The sequence below is a fragment of the Sturnus vulgaris genome, chromosome 15, assembly GCF_052056855.1.
Source record: "Sturnus vulgaris isolate bStuVul1 chromosome 15, bStuVul1.hap1, whole genome shotgun sequence".
Taxonomy (NCBI): Eukaryota; Metazoa; Chordata; class Aves; order Passeriformes; family Sturnidae; genus Sturnus; species Sturnus vulgaris.
Window position 1 is genome coordinate 13,399,604 of NC_142257.1, and position 24,449 is coordinate 13,424,052.

General features: G+C 37.1%; 1 protein-coding gene across 5 annotated transcripts in view; it reads left to right on the top strand.

Annotated features, from left to right (window-relative positions):
- The first annotated feature begins 1,023 nt into the window (after positions 1-1,023).
- The window catches only part of GABRA1 (gamma-aminobutyric acid type A receptor subunit alpha1), a 40,795-nt gene continuing 17,369 nt past the window's right edge, over positions 1,024-24,449 (top strand). Inside the window, exons 1-6 of one of the 5 annotated variants that reach the window (XM_088173823.1) lie at positions 1,024-1,195; positions 3,653-3,740; positions 7,434-7,546; positions 16,994-17,061; positions 21,577-21,797; positions 23,375-23,457. In XM_088173823.1, coding sequence (XP_088029949.1) covers positions 1,138-1,195; positions 3,653-3,740; positions 7,434-7,546; positions 16,994-17,061; positions 21,577-21,797; positions 23,375-23,457 — 631 coding nt within the window. In that variant the 5' untranslated portion in view covers positions 1,024-1,137. Of the gene's footprint in view, positions 1,405-1,474; positions 1,542-1,740; positions 1,807-3,158; positions 3,546-3,652; positions 3,741-7,433; positions 7,547-16,993; positions 17,062-21,576; positions 21,798-23,374; positions 23,458-24,449 lie in introns of those variants that run through there. The other 4 variants (XM_014877335.2, XM_088173820.1, XM_088173821.1 and 1 more) reach the window with 4 other exon arrangements.

A 24,449-nucleotide genomic window follows, 5' to 3' on the forward strand; every position in this document is an offset into this window, starting at 1 on the left:
GTAGTGCTTTATAAGGAAGAGATACTCTTGACGAAGGACTTCGTTTTATCTTTACATTAACCAGAGCAAGGACAGCTGACATGCTGTGCTCGTGGCAGCAGTGTCTGGTATCTCTGCAGAAGGTTTGGAGATGGTGAAAGGCGCCTCGAGCTAAAGGCACGACAGCCTGTGCTGGGCAGATGAACGCTGCCTGCGTTCCCCCGCACACCGACACCTCTCTGGACCAGATGCAGCCAACTTTCTCCTTGTTTCTCCGCAGAAGTGTCGGTGCCCGCCGGGCTCGCCCAGCTCATTCCCATCTGAGGGGTGGAGGTCTGGATAGGGGTTAAAGTGACGTTAATGTGGGGCAGGACTATGCCCCTCGCTCACCGCTGGTGGGCCGGAGCCCACCTCCCCCCGCCGCGTGACCGAGCCGGGCGCGGATCTGCCGGGGCCGGGAATGTCCCGGTTCCAGTACCCGGCAGGGCCCCGATGGACAGCCATGGACAGGGTGACAGTGGACAGGGGCTGTCAGCCCCCGAGCACAGCCCTCGGCTGAGCCCCGGGAGCGCACCCGGCAAACGCGGTACCTGCCCGGTACCGCACTACCACACTAAAGGCGTGTGGAAGTGGGGGAGAGCCGCCTGCTCCTGGAGCTGATCTCCTACGGGTCTCACCCAAAATGTGTGGTGCCTGCGTTTAATTAGTATTGCACAGCATCTCTGTCCCCGTCTGGTTACAGCCGTGGTCTGCCGGCAGGTCCCTATAGGTACATACACTCTATAGGCATACAAACGTAATGCTGCATCTTCTACGCCCCTGGCCTTCATTCATATTTATGCCGCGACTATATATTCGATCAAAGATCGAATGCTAACGCCGATAGGTTATATTTCTAATGTACGGCCCTTAAAATAGACTGCTTTGTAAGCTGCTAGTGCCTAAAGATGCTCAGCACAGCCTCCCCCGGCCGCACAGTCTCCCCCCCAGTAATAGTAATGCTGCAGATTGTAGAAGGATTTGAGTCTGCAGCCAGAGAGAAAGGGATTAGGGCGAGAGCACTGGAAGTTAAATTGTGCTGCATATAAAAAATGGGCGGATTGGTCTCTAGATGAGAGTTTGGTACCACCTTCCTTTCTAAAATAAAATCTCTCTGGCATGAAGTCACAGCCTATTTCACATCCGGTTTACCCTGGGACGTATTACTACTGTCTTGGTAAAGAGAAAGCTTTTGTTGTATAGCGGCGGTTGGAATACTGGGAAGAGAAATTTGGGTGCTGAGCCCGGAGAAGCAGAGCAGCGACGGCGATGGCCGAGGCGGAGTGAGCGGCGGAGCCGGAGCCGCGCAGCCTCCGCGCCGGCGGGCGGGCACCCGGCAGGGCAGCGCCGGGCAGCGGCGCCGTGGACCCGCGCCCGAGGGCTCCGGTAAGGGCGGCTGTTGGCTCGCACCCCCAGCCGCGCACGCGGGCACACGCGGGCACACGCCCGCACCCCTCCGGGCGCTCCCGGCTGCGGGCACCGCGTCCGGGCGCGCGGGCGGCTCCTCTCCTCTCTTTCCGCAGGTACCGCCGGATCGGGATGATTTTTTTTTCCTATATCCCTCCAGCTTGAAAATCCGCAGCGATCGATGGGCATTGTCAGTTATGTTATTTATTTATTTTTTTTTAGCGCGGACTGATTTCCGCCGGTCGCTCGTAGAAGGGTTTTTGGTTTGGGTTTTTCCCTCCCGCGGGCGCGGTGGGAGGGGTGGCCGAGGGATGCAAAGTTGAAATGCCGGGAGGAAAACAAATCTCGATTAGAGTCTCAGAGAGGAGCAAATCTCTCACAGTGAGTTAAAATGCATCAAAAGGCCCCCCCCTTTATCCCAGATTTTGTTTTTAGCCCCCCTCCCTGTTTGGTATTTTTGTTGTTGTTGTTTTTTTTTTTTTTTTTTTTTTTTTTTTTTATTCCAGTGGGCGCTGCTGAAACGCTCCCAGAAGCGCGGCTCTTGCTCCCATTTTGAATGGGAGAACCGGCGCTGGTTTCTCAGGCGGTGGGGGTGGAGGAGGCCGGGGTCTGCTGGGCTTTAACACTCATTCAAAGTCCTTATTAACATTTGCTTTTTCCAGCTGCAAGAAACTTTCCTTCTTCGGGTTTTATAAATCTGATGGGTTTATCGAAGCAGGGAGTGGTGTTGGGAGAAGGGGGTCGAGTGTGGAGCTCAACAGATCAAAATAGTTCAGAATAATTCACTTTCTGTTCTTCATCCCGAGGAGCCTTTTGCAAAGGCAGAAGTTGGCAGGACCGGGAGGAGGTGATTTTTGAAGCCACAGATGTTGTCTTTCCCCTTGTAAAGGGACTGATTACAGGGCAAGTTAAGATGCAGTCTCGTCCCTGAAGATCTTTATCCACACTTTTCTGCCACAACCAGCTCTTTCCTATCCAGTTAGATTAGCTCAGCCCCTTCAATGCATATCTGCAGATCATCGGGCTATAAACACATTAATTATATCTCATTGCTTACATACCTCTCTGTAGCAGTATATTATTGATTTAAATTGTTCCTGAGAGTGTGCAGTGAATTGGGGGAGCTTTATTTAAAGATACAACAACATTTCTATGTACAGTGCTTCTTTTTCTCAGGCACATAACAATCCTTCTAATTCACTGTTGGGGGAAAACACAGGCTTCGTATTTGTTAACCCTATTTATGTAATGAATCCTAAAAATCGAATGTATTCCAGCACACATTGAATTGATATGTAAAGGGACCTGCAACATCTCCTGGGCAATTAGTTGAATCTGCAACACTGATTCCACAGATATCAGCTAACTTTTTATTTTATGGTTTATTAGAAAGCAGAAGAAACTTCCTGAGTTGCTTTACTTTTTACTCGAAGGTAAACTGAGAGTAACTCAGTGAAGTCTGGAGAGTGTACAGGAGATGCTTGGAGAGGAAAAGGCTGCTAATGCAAAAACATTTCCTAGCAGCATTCAGAGACTGGTAGAGATTTAGGAGATAGTTTGTAGGTTGTCAGCACGTGGTTTCATTACGAATTGTGCCCTTTAGCCCTGAAGTGTGCCTATGTAGCAGCGGATCATAGAATTAGAATCTGCTCATTTTAGTCCTGTTCTGATGCTGTATTTCAGGGAAGAGGAGGATTGTTTTATCTCTAGAACAAAGTTGATTCCATCACATCAAAGCAAAACAGTGACTGTGAGGAAAGCACCATTCTCCTCAGTCACACTACTACACACTGACACCTTCCCAGAGGTTTGGAAGGGCTCAGGCTGGTTCATATCAAACGGAAAAGCAATTACACTTGGTTATCTGGAAGTGCAATGGAGGTGCCTTGGCACATTTTCCACACAGGGGAAACTGAGTAAGAATTGCCACAGAGTCTGGGCACAGCAGCTTTTACTTGTAATTGTTTTTGCTAAAGTTCAAGAGTAATGCATAAAGAATACACCCTTACCACATAATAAACCCCATCCTGGGTCTGTGGGTCTAAAAGTAAAATGTAACCAGGAGAACAGCCAAGGCCATGCACCCTTATTCCGAGTGGCATCAGCTCTATTGTTGTGAGGTCATTACCATACATCAGATTATTCTGAAGAAGTTTCTAATGTCAGATTTTTTCCCCCCTAATACCTGTTTTAATGTGGGGGATGTTAATGGTTATTTTCCTTCTAGTTTCAGAGTCGACCATGAAGAGATTCCTGGTGCTTTGTGACTGCCTCTGGGCCTGGAGCCTCCTCCTGAATGCACTGACTGAAAGAAGGTGGGGAGATATTTTTTAATGCACCAACATATTTTAGGAACCTTTAATTTTATGTAGCAGCATAAGACAAATACTGCATGGGCTGCACTACCACTAAGTGTATTGGGAGAAGTTAATCCCTGTTTAAGTCCCAGCTAAATCTAAGTGAAGTTTAAAGAAGACTACAAAAAATTTATTTGCATTAAACTTTTTTGTTCAAAATGGTGAGGAAAATAAGCAAAAGCTTTCTGAAACAAATTGAAACTAATCTACCTCTTAAACACCTGTACAATTTGTTTCTATTCTTATATAATCACTACTTAGAAGTACAAGTTTTTTCAGAGGGGAAAAAGGTATAATGAAGGGTTCTTTTTAATCTCATTTAAGTGCTTTCAGTAACTTTATTGTGCCTGCAAGCAGAGGCATAATTTATCTTCTTTGCTGGACAAGACTGTGTGCTTAGTAGTTGTATTGAAAATCTGAAGTAGACCTTCCTGGTGAAGGGAGACTGCTTGCATGAAGAAGAATTTGTAAGCTCAAAGCCCATTACAATTATGTTTGAAAGACCATTCTGCATTGGGTATTTGTGAAATATGTGTTGAAATCACAATCTAAAAATAACTTTAGCATTAAGAACAATTTGTAATCATACAATACCTCATCAAACAACTAGTAGCTAAACGAAAGACTATATAGCAGTTTAGTGTATGCTTGAAGTACAGTCTGCAATTAAAAATTCAGTGAAGACATTTAAGAAGACTTTCAGATACATTTTTGTATTATAAAAAAATTTAATGTGCTTCTCAATGATGTTACCTAATGACCAGAAAGCAGTAGAATATTTTTATTTTCAATAGTAATCCTAAAAGATCTATTTGTGACTAGATCTCCACAGTGTCTTCTTAAGCATTCACAGCTCTAGAGGAACTTATTTTCTGATTGCCTTGAAGATTTTAAATTTGTGTGGACTGGTAATGGGCAAAGGTTCTGCACAAGCATTTCCATCTAAAAAAAATTAAAATAACAGTGGATGATTCATGTAACAGCTGTTGTATCAAATAATGTTTTAGAAAAATACTCCTTGGTTTTTATAATATATTAAGGCAAGATTTGAAGTATTCCTGATGTGCTTCATCTGACCTAGCTAGATAATTTTGTAAAAACATATTTATTCTATAGAATTTGCACATATATATATATGCATATATTTATTGTAGCTGTAATGGGTACATGTGCATTCTCAATGTGAAAATTAAAACGCATTGGACCAGAGTTTAAAAGTCTGATGGTATGTCAGGAATATAATGACCTGTAGATGGAGTCCGTGCACAGTTTTTTATGAGACTGGGGTTTAATGTAAAAACACAATTGCATGCAGTAATTTTTTCCTCAAAATGTACACACCTCACACGAAATAGATCTGGGTTTAAAGCCATTTTGTCATTGTTAGTTGCCTTGCTTTCTCTCTGAAGTGCTGTTAATGCTTTATGATAAAAAACAACTGATAAATTAGATAATGTGTCTTTGATACAGACAGTCTTCTCATGTCACTCTTGTTATCATAAAAAAGCCCAGCAATAGGACTATTTTAATATGTGTGTTTTGAATGAAAAATCACAATCCGTCTGGAGTTACAGTCTACTCCGTATGTGCACAAATGGTCAGAATCTTCCTGTTGTGACCATATGTCAGTTAAACTCAGCCCTCATGGTGCTTTTTATCTTTGCTAAAATGGTGGGAAGAATAGGTGAGGGCACTGACAAATGTGACTTCCAGCATGGGAGTGGGGCATGGTATCCAACTGCACTGCCTCCAGCCCATCTTCCTGATGCCTCTTCACAAACATGCTCATTTATTTACCATTAACATTTATGAAGTGTTTTTGTATCCTTTTTCTACCGTATTACTGATGACCTTCTGCTATCCTTGAGATATGTATGAAGAACATATTTTCTTTCTGACAATGAGTATTAATATAAAATTTAATTCACTGAAGGTCCTGGTTGAAATTGTGGGGAAGGTGTATGAGGAAAGATCCTTTAAAAGATAAAATGCTTGCTGGAGACAGCAAGAGAACTTGCTATTTGGCAACATAGAGGAAGCATAAAAGATATTGTCTGTGACTTAAAATTGTAGGTATGTAGGATCAAGAAATATAAAACAACCTATTTTTTATTAAATGAAGTTGTATGACATGGTTAGAGGAAATTAATACTATTCTTAAAAAAAAATGAGGTATTTTGTCTTTTCATTAGAAATAATGATTTATATGGATTAAAGCATCACACTCTATGGAAATAAGCCAAAAATTATTACAAATTCTATAGATGTCAGTCCTGAACTGATTTAAATTTGTAGTGTTAAATGCTCAAACCTGTGCTGCAAAATAAACTTGGAAGCATTTCCAGGGAACCTATATACAGGTTGTCCCTCCTTCTTCTCTGTGTTTGAAACAAGTGGAATGTAAACATGGGATACACAAAGGATGTCTGACTGATGCAGCTCACAGAAAAAAATAGAACCTGATCATTTCGTTTAACATCATATTTCTTCTGAGAGGGTCTTTAGTGGTTAGAGCAGGAAAGACTGGCAGGGCACCAAGAACCACATACCCCAAACAGAAAACAGGCTGGCCAGTTGAAGAATCATTTCTGTCACTAGACTGATCCCAAGGAAAGTTTTTAGTGCTGCACTGCTTCTCCAGTTCAGTAGTAATGTGTGCAACAGAATGATGTTTTGAAAAGCAGCACTTTTGCTTTTATCCCTGATGATTTCATGTGTTTGTAATGGAAGTATTCCCAGCAATGAATGAAAAACTGCTACTGGGTTAGGTTTAAGACAACAATAATCTATGATTAAGGGAATCATCTGTGACAGGGTATTAGGTAAAGGTCTCAGATTTAAGAAAAAGGTTGATTCTGGTGTCATCTATAGCTGACAGAAACCATTAAGCCTAAGGATTTCATTCTGATTTGTATTGATGGAAGTAAGATTTTGGTAGCTGAGTTCAAAGAGTTTTAATTTTATCCTTCTTCAAGTAAAATTTCAGGACCTTTGACTGAGTTAGAGATATACATAGGGATCTGTAAGGGAAGCTTTATAGACATGAGATTTTCTTTTCAACAGATGGTTTTGTTATGCATTTGAAAGGCAAAGATGGAGATAGTCCTCCAAATCTAACTTCTACAGGAAAATGAGAAATAAAAGCAAGATTACATATTGATCTGAAAATTTCATATTGATATGAAAATGTACACTCACTCAATCTACTTCTATATTTAAAAATAAGATATTCTATTTTTTTCAGTACTTGTCAGTGTTCTAAATTACTATTTCTTTCTTTGTATGCAAACTGTTTATAGCTATTATGAATTAAGCACATTACTCTTCGCTGACAAATGAGCATTTTCCTGAGGAAAACACATATTAGCACATTATAAACATTAAGGAGTAATGAGATAAACATTAGGGAACTGGCATTCTATTTGCTCACTATTTATGGAGGGGCACTGATTTTTTATGATTTTAAAATCTTACAATTTAAGGAAAAAATGTAAACATCAGGAATTCTACAAAGCACTGCAATCTTATTATATGGAGGAGGCTATGTGACCATGAACCAGTATAAGTGTGATTAAACAGATTTTGGAATTACTGTTTTCTAAGGTTATTGGTGGATTACTGTTTTTCAATATTAACTGTTGTGTATTTCAGCTATGGACAAACCTCATCACAAGATGAACTTAAAGACAACACCACAGTGTTCACCAGAATATTGGATCGTCTTCTGGATGGTTATGACAACCGCTTGAGACCAGGACTGGGAGGTGTGTTGTATTATGATTTTCAATGTTACACACTAGATAAAAAGTCAGTAAAAACATTATTATTTTTTCCACAATATACTTGTTTCAATTCTGTCTATGTGTACACATAAAGTAATGCTGATATGTAGCTTTTTTTTCCCCAAAAAGTCATGCCTTCTCTGTCTTTTGCATACTTGGCTTTCTCACACTTTTACCCAAAAGAAGAAAATGGTTCACAATTCAAGAAGACCTCAGAATGTGTAGTAAAACTTTGAATGTATGAAGAATAAATTATAAAAAAATACAGCCTGTGATCTGACAAATGCCAGGTTGATGAATGAGGCCTAAATAGCCCATATATCTATGACTATTTTCATGAAGATTTGTTTTTTTAAAAGTAAAAGTATCAATCTACCCTAGTAGATTGTCTCAGAGAAGATTTAAAGATTTTTTTTCTACTTAGGTATGTAAGGATTTGTTTCTGTAACATTTTTTTCTTTGGTTTGGTAAAAAAGTCTTTCTTCTTCTGCTCTTGGTGCTGAATCCAGAAAAAGGCATAAAACCACATAGCAATTATGTCCTTATAAAAACATTGTTACAAAGCCTGGTCTTCATCAACATCCCTGTGTACACTCTTTGATTTGTTCGACTGTGACATGATCCCAAAACTGGGTCTTAAAAGCTTACTATTCTCTGGACTCTTCAGATAAAATAAAAGAGAACAACCCACCCCACAAAAATATAGTTCAAACTCTTTTCCTATAATCACTCTCAGAGGAACTGCAATATAAGGGGTTGTTACATTAGGAATTCTTACATCATCTCCTGTGGATGAAATGGAAGGTAATAAAGTGTAAGATTATTCTGTGGGTTGAGGCTACCATCTTGCAACTGTTCTTGAATTGTGAGCCAGGCTCTTCAATAAATTGACTTCACTGATTTTGAGGAATGGCTAAAGCTGAAATTCTGATAAAAAGTATTAATTAACACATTTAAAATATCTTGGTCTGCAAATCTTTGTGTGCAATTTCAGGTAATAGACAACAAAACAAAAATAATTTTTTACTTTTATCTACCAGTACTATTGCCTGCTTTCTTGTGAACCCTTGACTTAGGGTAGATAAATGCTCCTTTATTCTTTGTTCAATGGAACTGTAGAGTTCAGTCAGCTACTCTATCACAGTAAATAAAGCACAGAAGGTAATAAATAAATGAGACTCTATAAACTGAGTCTGGTACATGTCTAAAAGAAAAATCTGAGCATCTGATGATTTCTTTTATGAGTTTTACAGCAATTATGATTTTTTTAACTGATACTAGAAGGGAAGACAAAGGGAGATGCAGAGAAAGGATTTTCTCTCACTCTCTGGATTGCAATTGAGAGAACTAAGCATATCAGTATCAACTCTTATGTCTGTGTCTTTACATATATGTTTCTGAATGCACACTTCAAAGGTGAACTCACAGAAGAATTATCTGGTCCAGTTTAGACTTACTCCTGACAGAAAAGAAATTAATCTCTTCACAAAGTTAAATAGCAATATGTATGGATTTTGAAAGCAACAATGAGTGATGGGAAATATAGGGTAGAGGGAAGGAAGGATTGGAGTAGTTTCTCTAAGTAAGGATTAGAGAAGTTTAAATAATCTTTGCATCCTTCCATTTTGAATTGTGTTGCCTGTTCCTGCCTATAACCAAGAACCTCAAATATCCAATTTTCATTCTACACAGTATACTATATTTTCATGGTGTCAGTTCAGCAAATTTCTCTCTTATGTTTGTCAGCTTTGAAAGCTACAAATTAGAGTACCATGGCTTTAAAAAGCAAAATCTCACATCAGATTAAATTGTGGGCAGTAAATTAATTTTTGAAATCAAGTATAGTAAGGAGCAGTATACTCTTTTGACTATTGAATAAGGCATTATTCAAAAGATTTAAATGATAAATTTTAAAAACTAGGGACAAATACCTAGGATGATGTTTTCAGTCCTGGTAGCAATTTATAATAAAGGGTGTGCTCAGGAATTTGGAAATTCACATCTTCAAAACCTTTTTCCTAAGGTATCTAAATCTGAGTGAAGTACCTCAGGACAACTCAATTTTGACAGTTTATTTAGATTCTTGGTATAATGGAGAAATGTATTCTGAAATGTTCCATGCATAAAAATATCCAGTGAGAAATCTAAATCAATATATAAAATATAGCATGGGTTTTGGAGTTGGAGGTTCAGTAGCCTTCCATCATAGCATGACTTGATACTAGAAATTTTAAAATTTATGGAAAAGCAGTTGTTTCATTTTTCTTCCCAACATCGGTGATGGCTTCTTGTTATTTTGATCAGAACACAATTTTTATCCACTCTGAAGCAAAAGTTTAAAAATCTACCAATGTAACAATATTTTATAGAAAAATATACTATAATTTTATAATATAGAATTAGCTCTGAAACTCATTCCTTCCATATTAGCTGTGATGTAGCTGTCGGGGAATTTAAGAGACCAGAGACCCTAATTATATGTTATGTTGGTATATTTCATGCTGTTTTGCACAGTGTAAATCTGTGTATCACTGAGTGCACTATAGCACTCTTCCAATCATCCAAAACTATCTATTCTATTCTTTCTATGCCTTCTGAGAAACAGCAGATGACGTAAAACAATGCGCAGTGCAGTTATTTTGTCTTACAGAAAGGAGCACATTGCAAAAAGCTCTGGTTCTCCCAGTATGACCTCTCCTCCTGTAGTGCAGGTTTTCAAATCTATACACCTACAGAAACAGAACTGTGCGCATGAACAGAAACAGAAAAGAGACCCTTTCTTACCTATGGAATAAAAAGTAGATTATAGTAAGGCTATTTGTTTTTCCTTTCTTGCCATTATGTGTATGCATGAAGAATTCAGTGATGAAAAGCTATCTTTAGTTACTAAAAAATTGTAATGAATTGTGAAAGGGGTTTGATCTTGATCTTGGCTCTACTTATTTAGAGGAGTAAATTCATCCTTTTTGAAATAAACACTATGATATTTCTCAATCTCAAGTTTGCACACATTCTGTTAGTGTGGTGAACAGTTTTACTGTTTGGTAGAAGTATTCTGGTGTGGCTAATGAGGCACCATGAAGCCAAGAACAACCTTCTGGAGAAATCTCATTACAAACATTCATTGTAGCAGCTATACTATGTATTCATGGGAAAGACAGGGTAAAAGGTGGAGTATTAAGATAATGAAAAATTTCGAGGTCTTGAATTTTGATTCACTCTTTCAGCATGCACAGAATAAGTGCTAGATTAAAATTAACGCTGCCCTTGCCTTTTTTATCTTCTTTTGAAGTATTACTTTAAAAGGAAAACAAAAAAAATCATATATGCTCCATAGAGATTATGGGAATAGAAATTATCATCAGATAACCCAATAAGGCCATATCTGAAATTAAATTAGAACCTCTGAGCAGTTTGCCATTAAACAAGGGGGAAAAGAAAGAATTATTTCTCATTAACCAGAATATTAAACAGTGGAGTTGGTGACCCACAGGGAAAAATTAGAGTGGTTGAATATGCTTGTTTGTCAAAAAATGGCATAGTTGACAAAATTAATCTGATTCTTTTTTAAAAGATAATGCAACACAATATTATGCATTAGCACATTTTCACTTCTTATCAATTATTATTGATATAAATTATGTTATTTACTTGTTTTGCCTCCTTCATATGTGGGCTTAGTCACTTAGCCAGACACTGATAGGAAATAGCATCTGTTGTACTCATCCATTAACATGAACAAATAGTTAGATTTAGATATTTACGCATGGAAAATAGAACTTCCAAAGTGAATGTAAAATTGTTGTGAATGATACTAGAGAACACCTATTGACTCTATGAGAGGATTATAATTTACAAAAAGCAAGAAGTATTTGCAGAGAGTAACATATTGAAGCTGAAAAGAGGAAATCATGTCAGACATTAGGGAAAAAAACCCAAGAGAAGTCATTGAGGTAATGGCATAATTTTCTGTGGAAACTACCTGGACTGTAGAACTAGAGGTCCTCAAAAATGGCCTAAATAATAAAGATGCTGATCTCTATTCAAATACACAGTCCTGAAAACAAGACAAAGGATCAAATAGTACTGGGAAGGAGTAAACTAAGAAGCAAAATTCACTTTAGTGCATAGTGATCTCTCTAGTAAAGCACTATATCTATAGTGGGAGTTAAAAAATTGATGTGCTATGAAAAAGAGTGGAAAAAATAAGTAAGTTCCTCGGGTAAATGGATATGGATAACTCTTTTGTTCAGGGTTATCCTCATGTGGGGCATAGAGATGATTCCCGGGTTGCCACCACAGCAGGTTTGAAGTGCCACAGTGGAGACAGGGAAGACTTGCTTAGAGCAGGTTGTATTTGGTAATGAGATTCATTAACATGAAATCAGGGGCAGCTACAGATTTTTTTTTTACTTTCGCCTTTGCATAGCACATCTCATCTCCTTAGAACGAAAGGATACTACATGCTCTGGGACCTTATAATTAGAATAAAGGTAAATGTGGCTTATCCCTTTGAGAAGAATTTTATAGTCAAAGGTTAATATTGAACAAAACAACAGTGGGTTTGATTTGACAGACCAGAATCTTCCTGAATTAAATTTGGTTTTATTGTTGGGTTGAATGCTCAGTAGATCACCCCAAGTAGATCATCAACTTCAGTATTTAACAGAATTATACTTATTTTATGCTGTCAGTAAAAGGTATTTGCTGATGTCTCCTGTGTGATGTTTATCAAAATTGAGCGGGACTGTCCTTGAGTGGAACGTCAGTCAATCTCAGGCAATTTATTACTTCCATAGAGTGGAAGGGATGGGGAAATGAACCTCACAGTATTATGTTTATTAGATACATGATAAAATTTCCTCTTGGTTATTGAAATCCCAATGGAAATTGTTGGATTTTAACATATCTGAGCTAATATAATGTTTAGGGAAAATAAGGGTTTTCTTTGTATGCATAATAAAAAGTTAAACTTAAATTATTCTTCTCTAAATGAAAATACCTTACCCCTACACATTATTCTGTAAGTAAAGAAGGACCAGATATTACACTTACCTTTGTAAAACTGAAGGGGATGATTTTGATCTCTTTTTTTTCACTCTCTAGCACCAGACTGATTTAAAGACAACTGTAAAAAGCCTTAGAAAATCCTAGGAAAATTTATTTAATACAAGAGTAGGGAGGTGGGTAGGATGTGAGCAGCTTTGAGCTATTAATGGGCATGTGCAAGTCCCAGTAACCTCAGCATAGACTGCAGTGGGTGATCACGGGACAGCTCACTCTTATCACTTTTGCTTTCTACTCTTACTAATGCAGCAGCACAAAATTTCTATGAGTGCATTTGTTGTGATTCTTCAATCAAATTACTTCACAGGACACAGCTGGGCTGATTAGTCTGAGTGTACACTGTACAGGTATCAAAATTCGTTTAATTCAAAGCCAGAGGAAATGTCTCCTCCATATTAATAATTATAGCACAGACATGAGACATACAGGAAGAACAAGTGCCTTATCAAAAAACAGAATTAACTTAAACCACCAAAATGTGCAATTCAAATAAACCTTATGCTCAAATACTGGCAGAAGGGAAATATTTCATGTATGAGCTCTCCTGATAAATAGGCTTATTTCCTGCTACTTAAATAAATCTGCATTTATTTTGTTATTAATTTATAATCCAGTCACAATTCTATCAATAATAAGATCCTTTAATAAACTTTAAATAAAAGTATTGATTGTTACTAATTTTGAGTTTACGCTAGTCTAGCATCATTAGCAAAACAGAGTATTTGTAAATGGTAAAATTACAGTAGTTCAGGTTGACTGATGCTTTCATAGCTGTACACGGATGATTTGCCCAGAGTGTTCCAGAGTGCCTGGGTGTGCTACTCAGCTGCTTTTTTGTTGCTCAGAACCCTGTGGTTGCCTTATATTCAAACCAGTAAGTCATCATTAATTTCCTTAGAGCTTTTTACTGAAATTGTTACATGTTCTACGGATATCCCTACATTACTTACTCCTGGTTCGTAAGATAGAGGTCATAGTCAAGAGACATAGTCAATGCATCTTTAGAGCTGCTGGATTTCTCTTCAGCAATCCAATCAGCTCCTGACCTAAGCCTGTTTTGGTCAATGACTAAGACTTTTCTCCAGTTCTCAGGGATATTGTGAAGGTTTTGAATACAACTCAGGATTTGTGGTTCCTGAAAAAAGCATTCTGAACATTTGAAGCACAATTTAAGCCTTCCTATGGTAATCAAGATGCAAATTGAACATGGGTAACTTTGATTCTAAATATATAGCTCAACTGTATGAGTAAACACATGTCCTGCGCAGGAGTGACTCACAACTTCTGAAGCACTTAACAAAGCACAGTTGAATCATCTAATTAGTAAAACAGTAAACAAAAATTTCAAAACTTCCGTGTGGCTTTAGAGCGGCTAATCTTTTTCTGTGTTTTGATACACACTTTTTCATTGGTCTTGAAGGTGAGGTACACACGAAAGAAAAAAAAAATCTTATGGTCTGTACATTGGTTTATCTGCATTTGAAGAGACTAGGTGCACTGCAAAAGTATAATCAGTGTCAAGATGACATAACCACTTCGGAGTTCACAATCTGAATTTTCTAATTTTCATGTGATTTATGTGCCGCTTAAATTATTTGCAACATTATACAGAAATAAAAAGTATCGCTTATTTTTTCACTCCCTTGGAAATCTTCCTTCTTAATGCAAAAGTCTTAAGTACCCATTTTGTGTCCTTAAGTGATTTCCTTAAGCCTCAGCCTCTCTTCTATGACTACATCTCCCAAAGCCAGAATTGAGGATAGCACAACATGATATGCTGCTGATTCAAAGAGCATATTCTGTGTTTGTGCAAGGCAAATCAGCTGAATTATATTAAATAGAACTTTGCTCAGAGCTGGAACTCTTGAGGACCATTGTTTTGTGTTTGAAGAGCTTCTAGAATCTTCTGTCTCCCAAAACATCTCAGAGGAAAGAAGAAGAGTGGGGAACAAGGATAAAGATCTTTAAAAACCATTTGAGATTCACCTTTCACTATGTAAAAGGCCAATAGATTTCAGAACGGTATCAGTTTCTCAGTCTTAAGAAAAGGCGATTTGGTAGCTGGTGTCCATCCAACAATGTTTTACTCGACCCTGTGGAATCTCCATGTCCTTCCTCTGCTCACTGTTTCATACGTGACCATAGCCTCTTGAACTTTTGTGACAGCGATGGGCTGAAAGACAGAATCCTTTCCTCCCAGGCAAAGTATTTTCTGAACAACCATATGCCTCTTTCAGTTCCAGAAAGTCAGATTCTCACCATGAACTTCTTTAAGTCCAGAGACAATTAGATGTCAAGAAAATACTTACATTTCTTTAAGTTAATTGAAAAGTGTGTAAATAACAATGAGTTCATATATTAATTCAACTGGACACCTAAGGAAGAAATTTCACCTATTGAGTGCTTTTATCAATAGCCACTGTATTTTGTACATCTCAGTTACAGATATAAAGAATAAAAATAATACTAAGCAGTTGAGCCACATCACAGTATTTTACATTCCTTGATTGTGAATATCGGAAATGTCATCATTTTAATGAGTCCTGAAGATTACTTTTGATACCACCTAATTTTTGCATTCATTTATTGGTTATCAGCTGCATTCCTACCAATAGTAGAACTTTTTTATTTTTGATGTCTCACAAAAGGACATATTTTATTTGATCGTACTAGATATTCATAGGAAACTGTTTCCATTATTATACATTTACAGTTGCACATTTCTTTTGAATGAAAGTGAAAGACCTGTATGAGCATTGTGGAACACTGATTCTCATTAGAACTTTTGCACAGATACAGAAGTGTATATTGTAACTGGCTGCATAACCCTGATTCCACATTTTACTTCCCCTCAGTCTGAATCTTCTTATCAGATGGAACAAATTGTATTTAAACAGTCCAAAGTCTTTGGAAATCAGATGGTTATATTAAATTAGAGGGGTTTCATTAATTATTTTGCAATATTTAAATAACATTATACAAATAACAACATATATATTTCTTAGTCCTAGGAAAATTTTTGTCTACTGCATGTCTGCTTACAATACATGTACCATAGTGTTTTCTTTAGGATTACTTTTAATATTCCATATCACTCAATTTATTTATTTTTTGAACCTAATTTCAGAAATGTTATCACTCGTTCCATGTTTGAAACTTCTACCAAAGTCCCTATGCTCACTTGCAGAGCACAATAGTAAATGTGTTCAGACTTACATCACCATAACTTTGGAAAACTGATTGGGGTTAGCTGCACTCAACACTGCTTGGATTCCTGCCTCCAGGTGGTGTTACTCCCTGCAGCTATATTTAATTCAACAGGGTTATTTTGGTATATGCCATCCTCTGTGAATATTTTGCTATGTGTGCCCTAGAAAATACCAGTATGCTCAGATGGGACTGACACTCAACTCTCTGTGTGTGTAGAGGGAGAGGAGAGGAAGGTGGAAAGTTAAGTTTGGGTGTTTCTCAAAGTGTCTTTTGCCATTCCATCTACAAAAGTCAGATGTTTGACCTCTTTTTTGAGATCAATACCGGTTTAGGTATCTCAGCACCTGTGACCACTAAAATCACTGGTTTCTTCTGAAATGTCCACTGTTATTGTGCCATGGAGCAAATGGACATCCTGGAAATCAGAGGGATCCAGCTTTATGATACAGCATATGCATCTGTTATGTATATGTTACAGATTTCTGAAGTATCATTTATACTAATCTATCATTTAGGCTTATAGGACTGGAGAGCTTACTTTCAGAAAACATTTACACAGATTATTTCAGTAGGGAAGTTTAGCTGATTTTTTTTGAAAAAAATGTAACTCCTTTTTGCTTATTGAAGTAAAGGGTAATTCAGCCATTTCTAACTCATACCAATAAAGTATATTCATGTTTGTATACACTATAATGTATTCTCTCTCTTCCTTCTGTGTTCTTAGGTCTCAGTACAAAATACATAACTCGCAAGCCCAGAGTTGATTATTAGAGACCTTATTTTAGCTTGCCCAGAAACTGAGCACCCAATGAGATTGTAGAGTACTGTGCACAATATTCAGCACTGCTTATAGTGTCAGACAAGAAGATTTATCAGACAAAGAATGAAAAGATTTCCACAACAGTGGAAGTGCAGCTGCTGTACTGTTGCATCTCAAAAATTTATGTGGAAAAACTGCAAAAAAACCCTGTTGCTGGCAATATTGACCGTGAAATTACTTCTACAGTAAATTCTCAGGATCATATTGCAGACCAATTTCAGAATGGCTAATGAAAGCCAATAATTTCTCTATTTATTGTGAGAATTGGTAGTGGTTATATCTAATGAAAGCTGTTTACTGACACTCACTGTCTTAATTTCCTGCTTCATCAGAGCGTGTAACTGAAGTGAAGACTGACATCTTCGTCACCAGTTTTGGGCCTGTTTCAGACCACGATATGGTAAGCGATGGCCTATATTTCTACAGCACTCATTTTCTCTTGTCTTTTTAATTTGGAGGATGAAAGATATATGCAATTACTTATTTATCCCTTTTAAGGTGGGGTTTTCTTTAAGCCCTTGATCCGAAATGCCATCAGCTTTTATGTGCTATCATTCCTGCTGCTGTGACTGCATTTAAGTGCCCTGAAATTAGAAGCCTCAGTGACTTTAATAACGTGTTTTAACAGACTTTATATTTGCTACATAATATATTATGAAATGCATTGGGGTTTGGATCAGTATTCTTCTGAGAGTGATTGCTTAGGTCCTTGCTGGCACATCACTGATCCAATTTGCCAAGAAAGATCATCATCTTAAAATGCAATTAACACTTATGCCTATGGTGTGACATCTGTACAGTCTAACCTGTATTTTTTATTAAAAGCTACTGATCAATGGAAAGTGACTTTCCTAGATCTTGGCTGCTCAAGAGAAGATTAATGAGAGAATTAGTGTCACTTCTTTACAGAATGAATATTAAAATCAAATTGCCAGATAACTGCAGGGAATGGAGATTTTCAGAGAACGGAATGAAGTTGTTGTGAGCCCTGGTCTTAAGAGATACTAAGAGTTGTGTAGAAATATAGGTAAGGTATTTAAAATTTTGCATATAAACGAGGTTTGCACAAGTAGGTTGCTATTGAGAAGGGGAAAGCCGTGTCTGAAGCCACAAGTATCTGCTGGATGCTGTATTGGGATGAATGCTAGAAACATCCTTGTTAATTTAAATGAAGAAATAAAAGCAGTTCAAACTTGTAACTGGCTACATTTAGCTAAATACACTTACCAAAAGAAAGATTCAAGAAAAAAAAGAAAAAATAAATAAGAGAAAAAGGAACAAGTTCCATTTCTGACTACAAAATTGTCAGCTGCTTAATTAATTTGAACTAAAAATGTAGACAGGCCTTAAACACCAGGTTATTACAAGTTTCTGACTACTCAAAATAATTTAAGGAATGGAAAACCAGAAAAAGTAACTTTTACAAGACAGTTTATTTTTCTAAGTGAACTTTATGAGAAGACACCATTTTTTGATTGCTTGGAAAACTGCTATAAAACTATAGTCAAATTTATAATTGCAACCAATGCCATGATACCCATACCATGCTGACTCCTGTTTTTCAGTGAGTTAAACAGGAGAAAGAATTCATCATCCTCTTAATAAAATGTGTGACGAAGAAACACAGAGGCAGGTGTTCATATATTTTGAAAACTAAAGAATTCACAGAAAAGCATTTAGTGTAAAACTCCTACTATAAAAGTAACATATGTGCAGCCTACTCATGCTAAACCTTTGCTTGAGGAACTAGGTGTGAAATCAGAGACTGAAAGATAAATTGAAGAATTTACCAGAACAGAGTTTTTATTAATTTCACTGTACACTTAGTACAATGTGCTCTGTGCACAGACAGGTTGGTAGTAGACACCCACAGCTGAGGGCTCCCCCAATTCCCCTGTGTGCAGCCCAGGTTGTGGGGTGTGGGAGGCTACACAAGCTGGCAAGCAAGGGGAGGATGTGCTGTGTCTGAGCCCGGGCTGGGGCTGGGGCTCTTCCAGCTCACACTGAGTGCTAGGAAAGGACAGCCACACTAAGACACTGGCACACCTCAGCCATCTGTTCTCAGGGATCCAGTGAGGCGCTTCCATGGATAAGTCACAGAGTGCACGGTGCATGGTGGTCCTCCTCACTCTCAATACTTCTAAGAGTGGCACAGACATAACCTGTTATTTTATAAAGAGGCTGTCTTGGCTTGATCTTATACTTTTGAATAAAGTTAAATGAGAGAAAAGCACATTTTAAAATAAAATCATCCTTTTTGGAAGAACTTTGCCAGTTTTCAGGCATGTTCACATGGTGGAATTAACTGAACAACAGGTATTTGTATATTCTCATACAAACTCTTTTTTGTGAATTTTCTTGATGTATATTATTTGGAATAAGAAGCATTTAAAAATTATTTTTTCATAAAGACATTTATTTTACATAGATTTTTTTTTTCCTAGTAAACCTTCATTCCCAGTTTTTCTGTACAATGACCTTTTCAGGAATGATTATCTGTCTTACTATCTTCCTGTACAGAACCTCATGCAGATGACAGAGTGGTCTACCCTGTGAATAAACAATCTCCAGGGAGAAGTATTAGAAGAGTAAATTAGCAAACCTTTAAATCAAAGTGTTATAAATATTCAACACCATATAATTTATTCAACGTGCAGATAGGAATCTTCTTTTTTAACTTGCACACTGTGGAATGAAGAGTCTCCACTGTGGAGAATTTATTCCAAATTCCACTCCACTCATATGTCTGCACATATTGCACATACTGCTATTGTTAATAGTCTAGAGAAAATCCTTCTGCTCCCTTGGTCTGTATGCCCCTCTGCTGTAAAAGAAAGCCCTAATCAGAGTATCTGATGGCTCAGCCCTAAAGATCAGATGTCTGTCAGAATTCATTTGAGGAGAATTAATGTACATTAATTAAGTGGGTAGTAAAAGCTGAAGAGCTGAGATATCTCAGCCAAAATTAATTCACTCTATATGGTGCGATGACCTGGGATAGGGAAAGATTCAGTCTGTGCCAGGCATGACCTGTCAGATACTTTTTAATTTAATTTTATCTTACGCTGTCAGGACCCTTACCAAATCTTTCTGACTCCTTGTCCTTTTCCAACAAATGAATCTTGTGTTTGTATGAAGTGAAAAACCAGAATCCCTTTTCTCAACTTGCACCACTTGCCATCACACCCTTTGCAGCTGAAAAAGGGAATAGCTTACATGTACGTTGAAATGATGTCACCTTCTGGACATGTCTTTTACCTTTCTCACGTGTGTATGAGGAAATTTTCTTTGATGCTAGTAAAACATGGAGGAAATTCAAAATTTTAATGAGGGATACTGTCTTTTACACCTCCTTCTCTCCTACTCTCCTGCACAGCTGGGACAGGATTTTGTCACAGCTCAACCTAAGGCCATGACCCAGCAAAATTCTGAAGCAAGTAATTGGTTATAAGTGCAAACTGCTTTCACTGAAGCTGAATAAACTGAGGCTTCAGCAGTTCACTGAGCAAGTGATTAAAAATGGAAATACAACTAAGTATGCACCCAAATGGTTCACAGGTCTGGGATATAAATAAGATTAAATTAAATTTTAAAATCCACCAAACAAACCCAAAATTAGAACACCCCAAGTAACTACATTTCCATGTCAACAAAATATTTATTTAGGCATTTCATACCCTAAAAGCAGAGAAAATACACATCAGTAAGAATCACCAGTCTTTCTTGCTAATAGTTGCACAAGGAATTAACAGCTCAGAAGAGCTTAGGCTGTATGTAGTGTTGATGTTAGAAAGAAAATAACCCAAATCTAAAGGAATTTGCTGTGGAGACATTTTGCATGCTCCTTCCAGAACGTTTCTCTTTACTAACATGTTTGTCAGGACAGCTTTTTCCTGATAGCTCTGTGTGCCTTCACCACAGGAGTTCTTTCTGTTTCAGAATTTGGCATTTCCATTCACAGGAGATCTCAGCAAAGGTTCAGTTTCTCAGCCCAAACTGTCTCATTCAGCGTAATTCAGAACCATGTCTGGATAACTGTTTTTGATGTTTATCACAGTCAAAGTTTATCAAAGATGGAAGGGGCAGGATAATCCCATACTGAACTTCCATGGGAGGATGGAATTTTTCCCTGGGAAAACACTGTACTACACTGCATTCATAATTTTTCACATTTTCACTTCACATACATCTATATTTTATGTATAATATTCCAACATATCTTTCTTACTTCCACCCTCTTCGTCTTAACTTGGTTCCTGTTGCTTTGTCACAAATATTTCTTTCATTTTATAGCGAGTGTTGGTTGTCATCATGTCCACTGCTTCTCTCCCCCACTGGCCCAGTCCATGTGGAATCAGACTGTAACTCTTGGCCCAAAGGTGACCTCAGCTCATGCTCTTTGTAGTCCAACCATTTAGCCCAATGAACCATCCCACATCTCATCAATCAGACCATATAATTTTAGTGAACTGTGAACTTTCTGAAGGTTAATTACATGTTTATACTAATAAGACATTTAGAACAAAAGGCTGTAGTAAGACCCTGTCTCACGCCTTATTTTACTCTGACGCACGTGTCCTGTGCCACGCATACTGGCCACCTATCTGCAGCTCCGCATTACAGTTCAAGTGGGAAAAGGGTGAATTATTTTGTTTCCATTTTATTATATCTAATTCATGGGCACTTTTGAAATACTTCCTGATGTTTATTCTGTTGAACACAGTAATGATATTGTAACTGTTTAAAACCAGCTTTGGATACATTGTAAGCAATACAGTAAATAAACATTCTGAGAATGACTAATTTCATTAATAGCCATCTTGCTTCTAGGGAATGGTAAGAACATACTTTTCAAGTTCTCATATTGCAATATATGACATCATAAGTGTTTCCCTTTTTTTCTGAATTGATGTAGGAATACACTATAGATGTATTTTTCCGGCAAAGCTGGAAAGATGAGAGATTAAAATTCAAAGGACCTATGACTGTTCTCCGATTGAATAATTTAATGGCCAGCAAAATTTGGACACCTGATACCTTTTTCCACAATGGAAAGAAGTCAGTGGCTCATAACATGACAATGCCAAACAAACTATTACGAATTACAGAGGATGGGACATTGCTATACACAATGAGGTGAGCCTTAAAATATTACATCCTTCATTTAGTTTTAAAGATTAACATGTAAAAGCATATTTTCCAAATAGGAAACTGGTTTCTTTTTGAGCATCACTTGATTCCTGCTTAATAATTATTTTCACAATAGGCCTTGGGATGATGGGCAAACTGAGCTGCTTGCAGTGTTTATTTTTCCTCTCCTGCTGTGCTACCTCTACAGTCCCTGGATGCATCTTAATGCTTGATTTTAAAAAGGTTCTTACAGTATTAGGAATCCATCAGTTTGCAGAGGATCTTATTTTGGCATTGCTTTCAAGGATTCCATCAGCAAGTATAATAAAGCCTGAAAGTTTAATATAATCCTAAATTGTGTGCAACGGTCTTTAATCTTTGGATCCTATGGAAAGCTGTTTCTAAGAACAAACAGATGCACACAGAATTCATTGACCATTCTTAATATTTCTTATGCTTGGGATTATAATGCATGACAGAATAAAAAGACACATTTCTTTTTCCATTGATTAAAGCATTAGGAAAGTTAGGAGGAAAAAATATTTTTGTGCTGACAGCATTAATTGGAAATATATTATTGTCTTCATGGATAACTGAACTTTAGCTGTCCAGTCATTAGAGAAGTTAAATAAATCCTTTTGAAATAATGATGATATACAGTCATGCAAACATTCTGGATTAAAAAATTACAAATTAAAAAATGAAAAAAGGGTATGTTGTCTCTATAGAGCTGCTCATCCCCCCTCTATGTCTCCCATGAAATCAAAACAAGGTATAAAGGGATTCAGTTGACTTCAAGTCAAGATGAATAACTTAGTACATAGATGAACAACAGAGTTTTCTTTCAAAAATGTGAAAGATGTTTTTAAAACCAGTACAAGTGTTTGGAGAAAAAAAATTCTCCAGGCACTTGGGATGTTCAATTTATGGTGCATCATCTTTCAAGACTGGCTAGACTGAAGTAGAATCGCCTTGGTTGGTAGCTACACAAGTCTAGGTCAATTTTCCTTGTCTTTCTAAATGCTCAGCTCTCAGGGATTTAATCCAAAGGAACACTATCTTGGCAGCACATTGTTCACATGTGTTTCTTCTTTTGATCATAATCATTCCTATTTCCTCACCTTTGCAAGTCCCTTAATGCAATCTTCAGCCTACTCTTCAAGTATTACTTTTCATTCTCTGCTGATGTGTGGTATGTGACTGTAGTTCATTTAATCTCTTTTATTTAGAAACATGTTTGTACTCAAGCTGATAGCAATTAAATGATTTCAGCAAATGTCTGAGCATCCAGAGTGGGCCAATTTAATGATGGCAGGAAGGAAGCAATTGATTAGCAATTGCTAATAGATTTTAATTTTCACACCAAATTAGAAGCCTGAGTACACCTCTGATGTACCATGAGGAAGGGCAGAGGGACAGAGCAGTTGCACCCTCAGCCAGACAGTTCAGCTCTAGTTGTGACTGCTAATTAATCACATAACAGATACTGTGCTGTACTTATGCTATGTGTTTTAATAGAAGTCTATTTGTTATTTCTATGAAACCAGAATAAATGTGTCCTTTTGCTCATTAATCCATTATAGATTGACTGTGAGAGCAGAATGTCCAATGCATTTAGAAGACTTTCCTATGGATGCACATGCTTGCCCCTTGAAATTTGGAAGCTGTAAGTTTATTTTAAATGGAGGTTTCTCCCATTTTTAGGCCACTTTAAAAGAATATTTTGCAACTGAGAAAACCTCAAGGTTTTAATCTTGTGTATTTTTCTTGTGTATCTTTATTCTTTTATATTATACACACATATATAAATATATAAATATATAAATATATAAATATATAAATATATAAATATATAAATATATAAATATATAAATATATAATGGACCTCCTTTATGTGTCTTAAATATTCTACAATGTGATGCCTGGACATTCACCAAAGATGAAAATGATAGTGCTCTAAATATCTAGAAAAGTAGTTTGCCACATAGAAAATGTTGTTAATCTTATAGTTGCTTTGTTATGTTAAAACCCAAAGTCAGTCTTAAAGAAAAGCAATACATGCCATGGAAAATTGAATTGGTTTAGGTGAAAACAGTTTTTCTACTGTAGTCTGGGTAGTTTATGTAAAAGATACTCATATGCACTCATGGAAGTGAAAAATCTCAGAAATCTCCAAAAAGAGTCTTACACTTGCAGCATACATAGCCCTAGATGAGAGAACATACTGAACAAAGTTATGTAATTGAAATCAGTCCAATAACTGACAAAGCTTTTGGTAAGTTGAGAATTTTCCCCAAAACTTCAATTTGAATAGCAAACAACCTGACACTTAATTAAACATAATCTTTTTAGAAATAAAATACAAAGAAAAAAAACCCGTGAGTATCTAATTTACTCTATTTTATTTAGCAGAAACAAGGAAGTTAATATATATGGAAGATGTAATAGCATACGAAGTGTTTCTTTAATGGCTACTTTTTTCCTAACAGAAATAGGTCGTTTCACTGATAATGGTTACTTAGTAGCTTGATCAATTTTAGAAGTCAACAAACAGAAAACCCAATTAATTCTTCGCATGGTACCCAACAGGTGATGATTTACTTTGGGCTGAATCGCTCTATGTTTGCCATGAGACAGCACCGATGTTTTGTCTTTAAA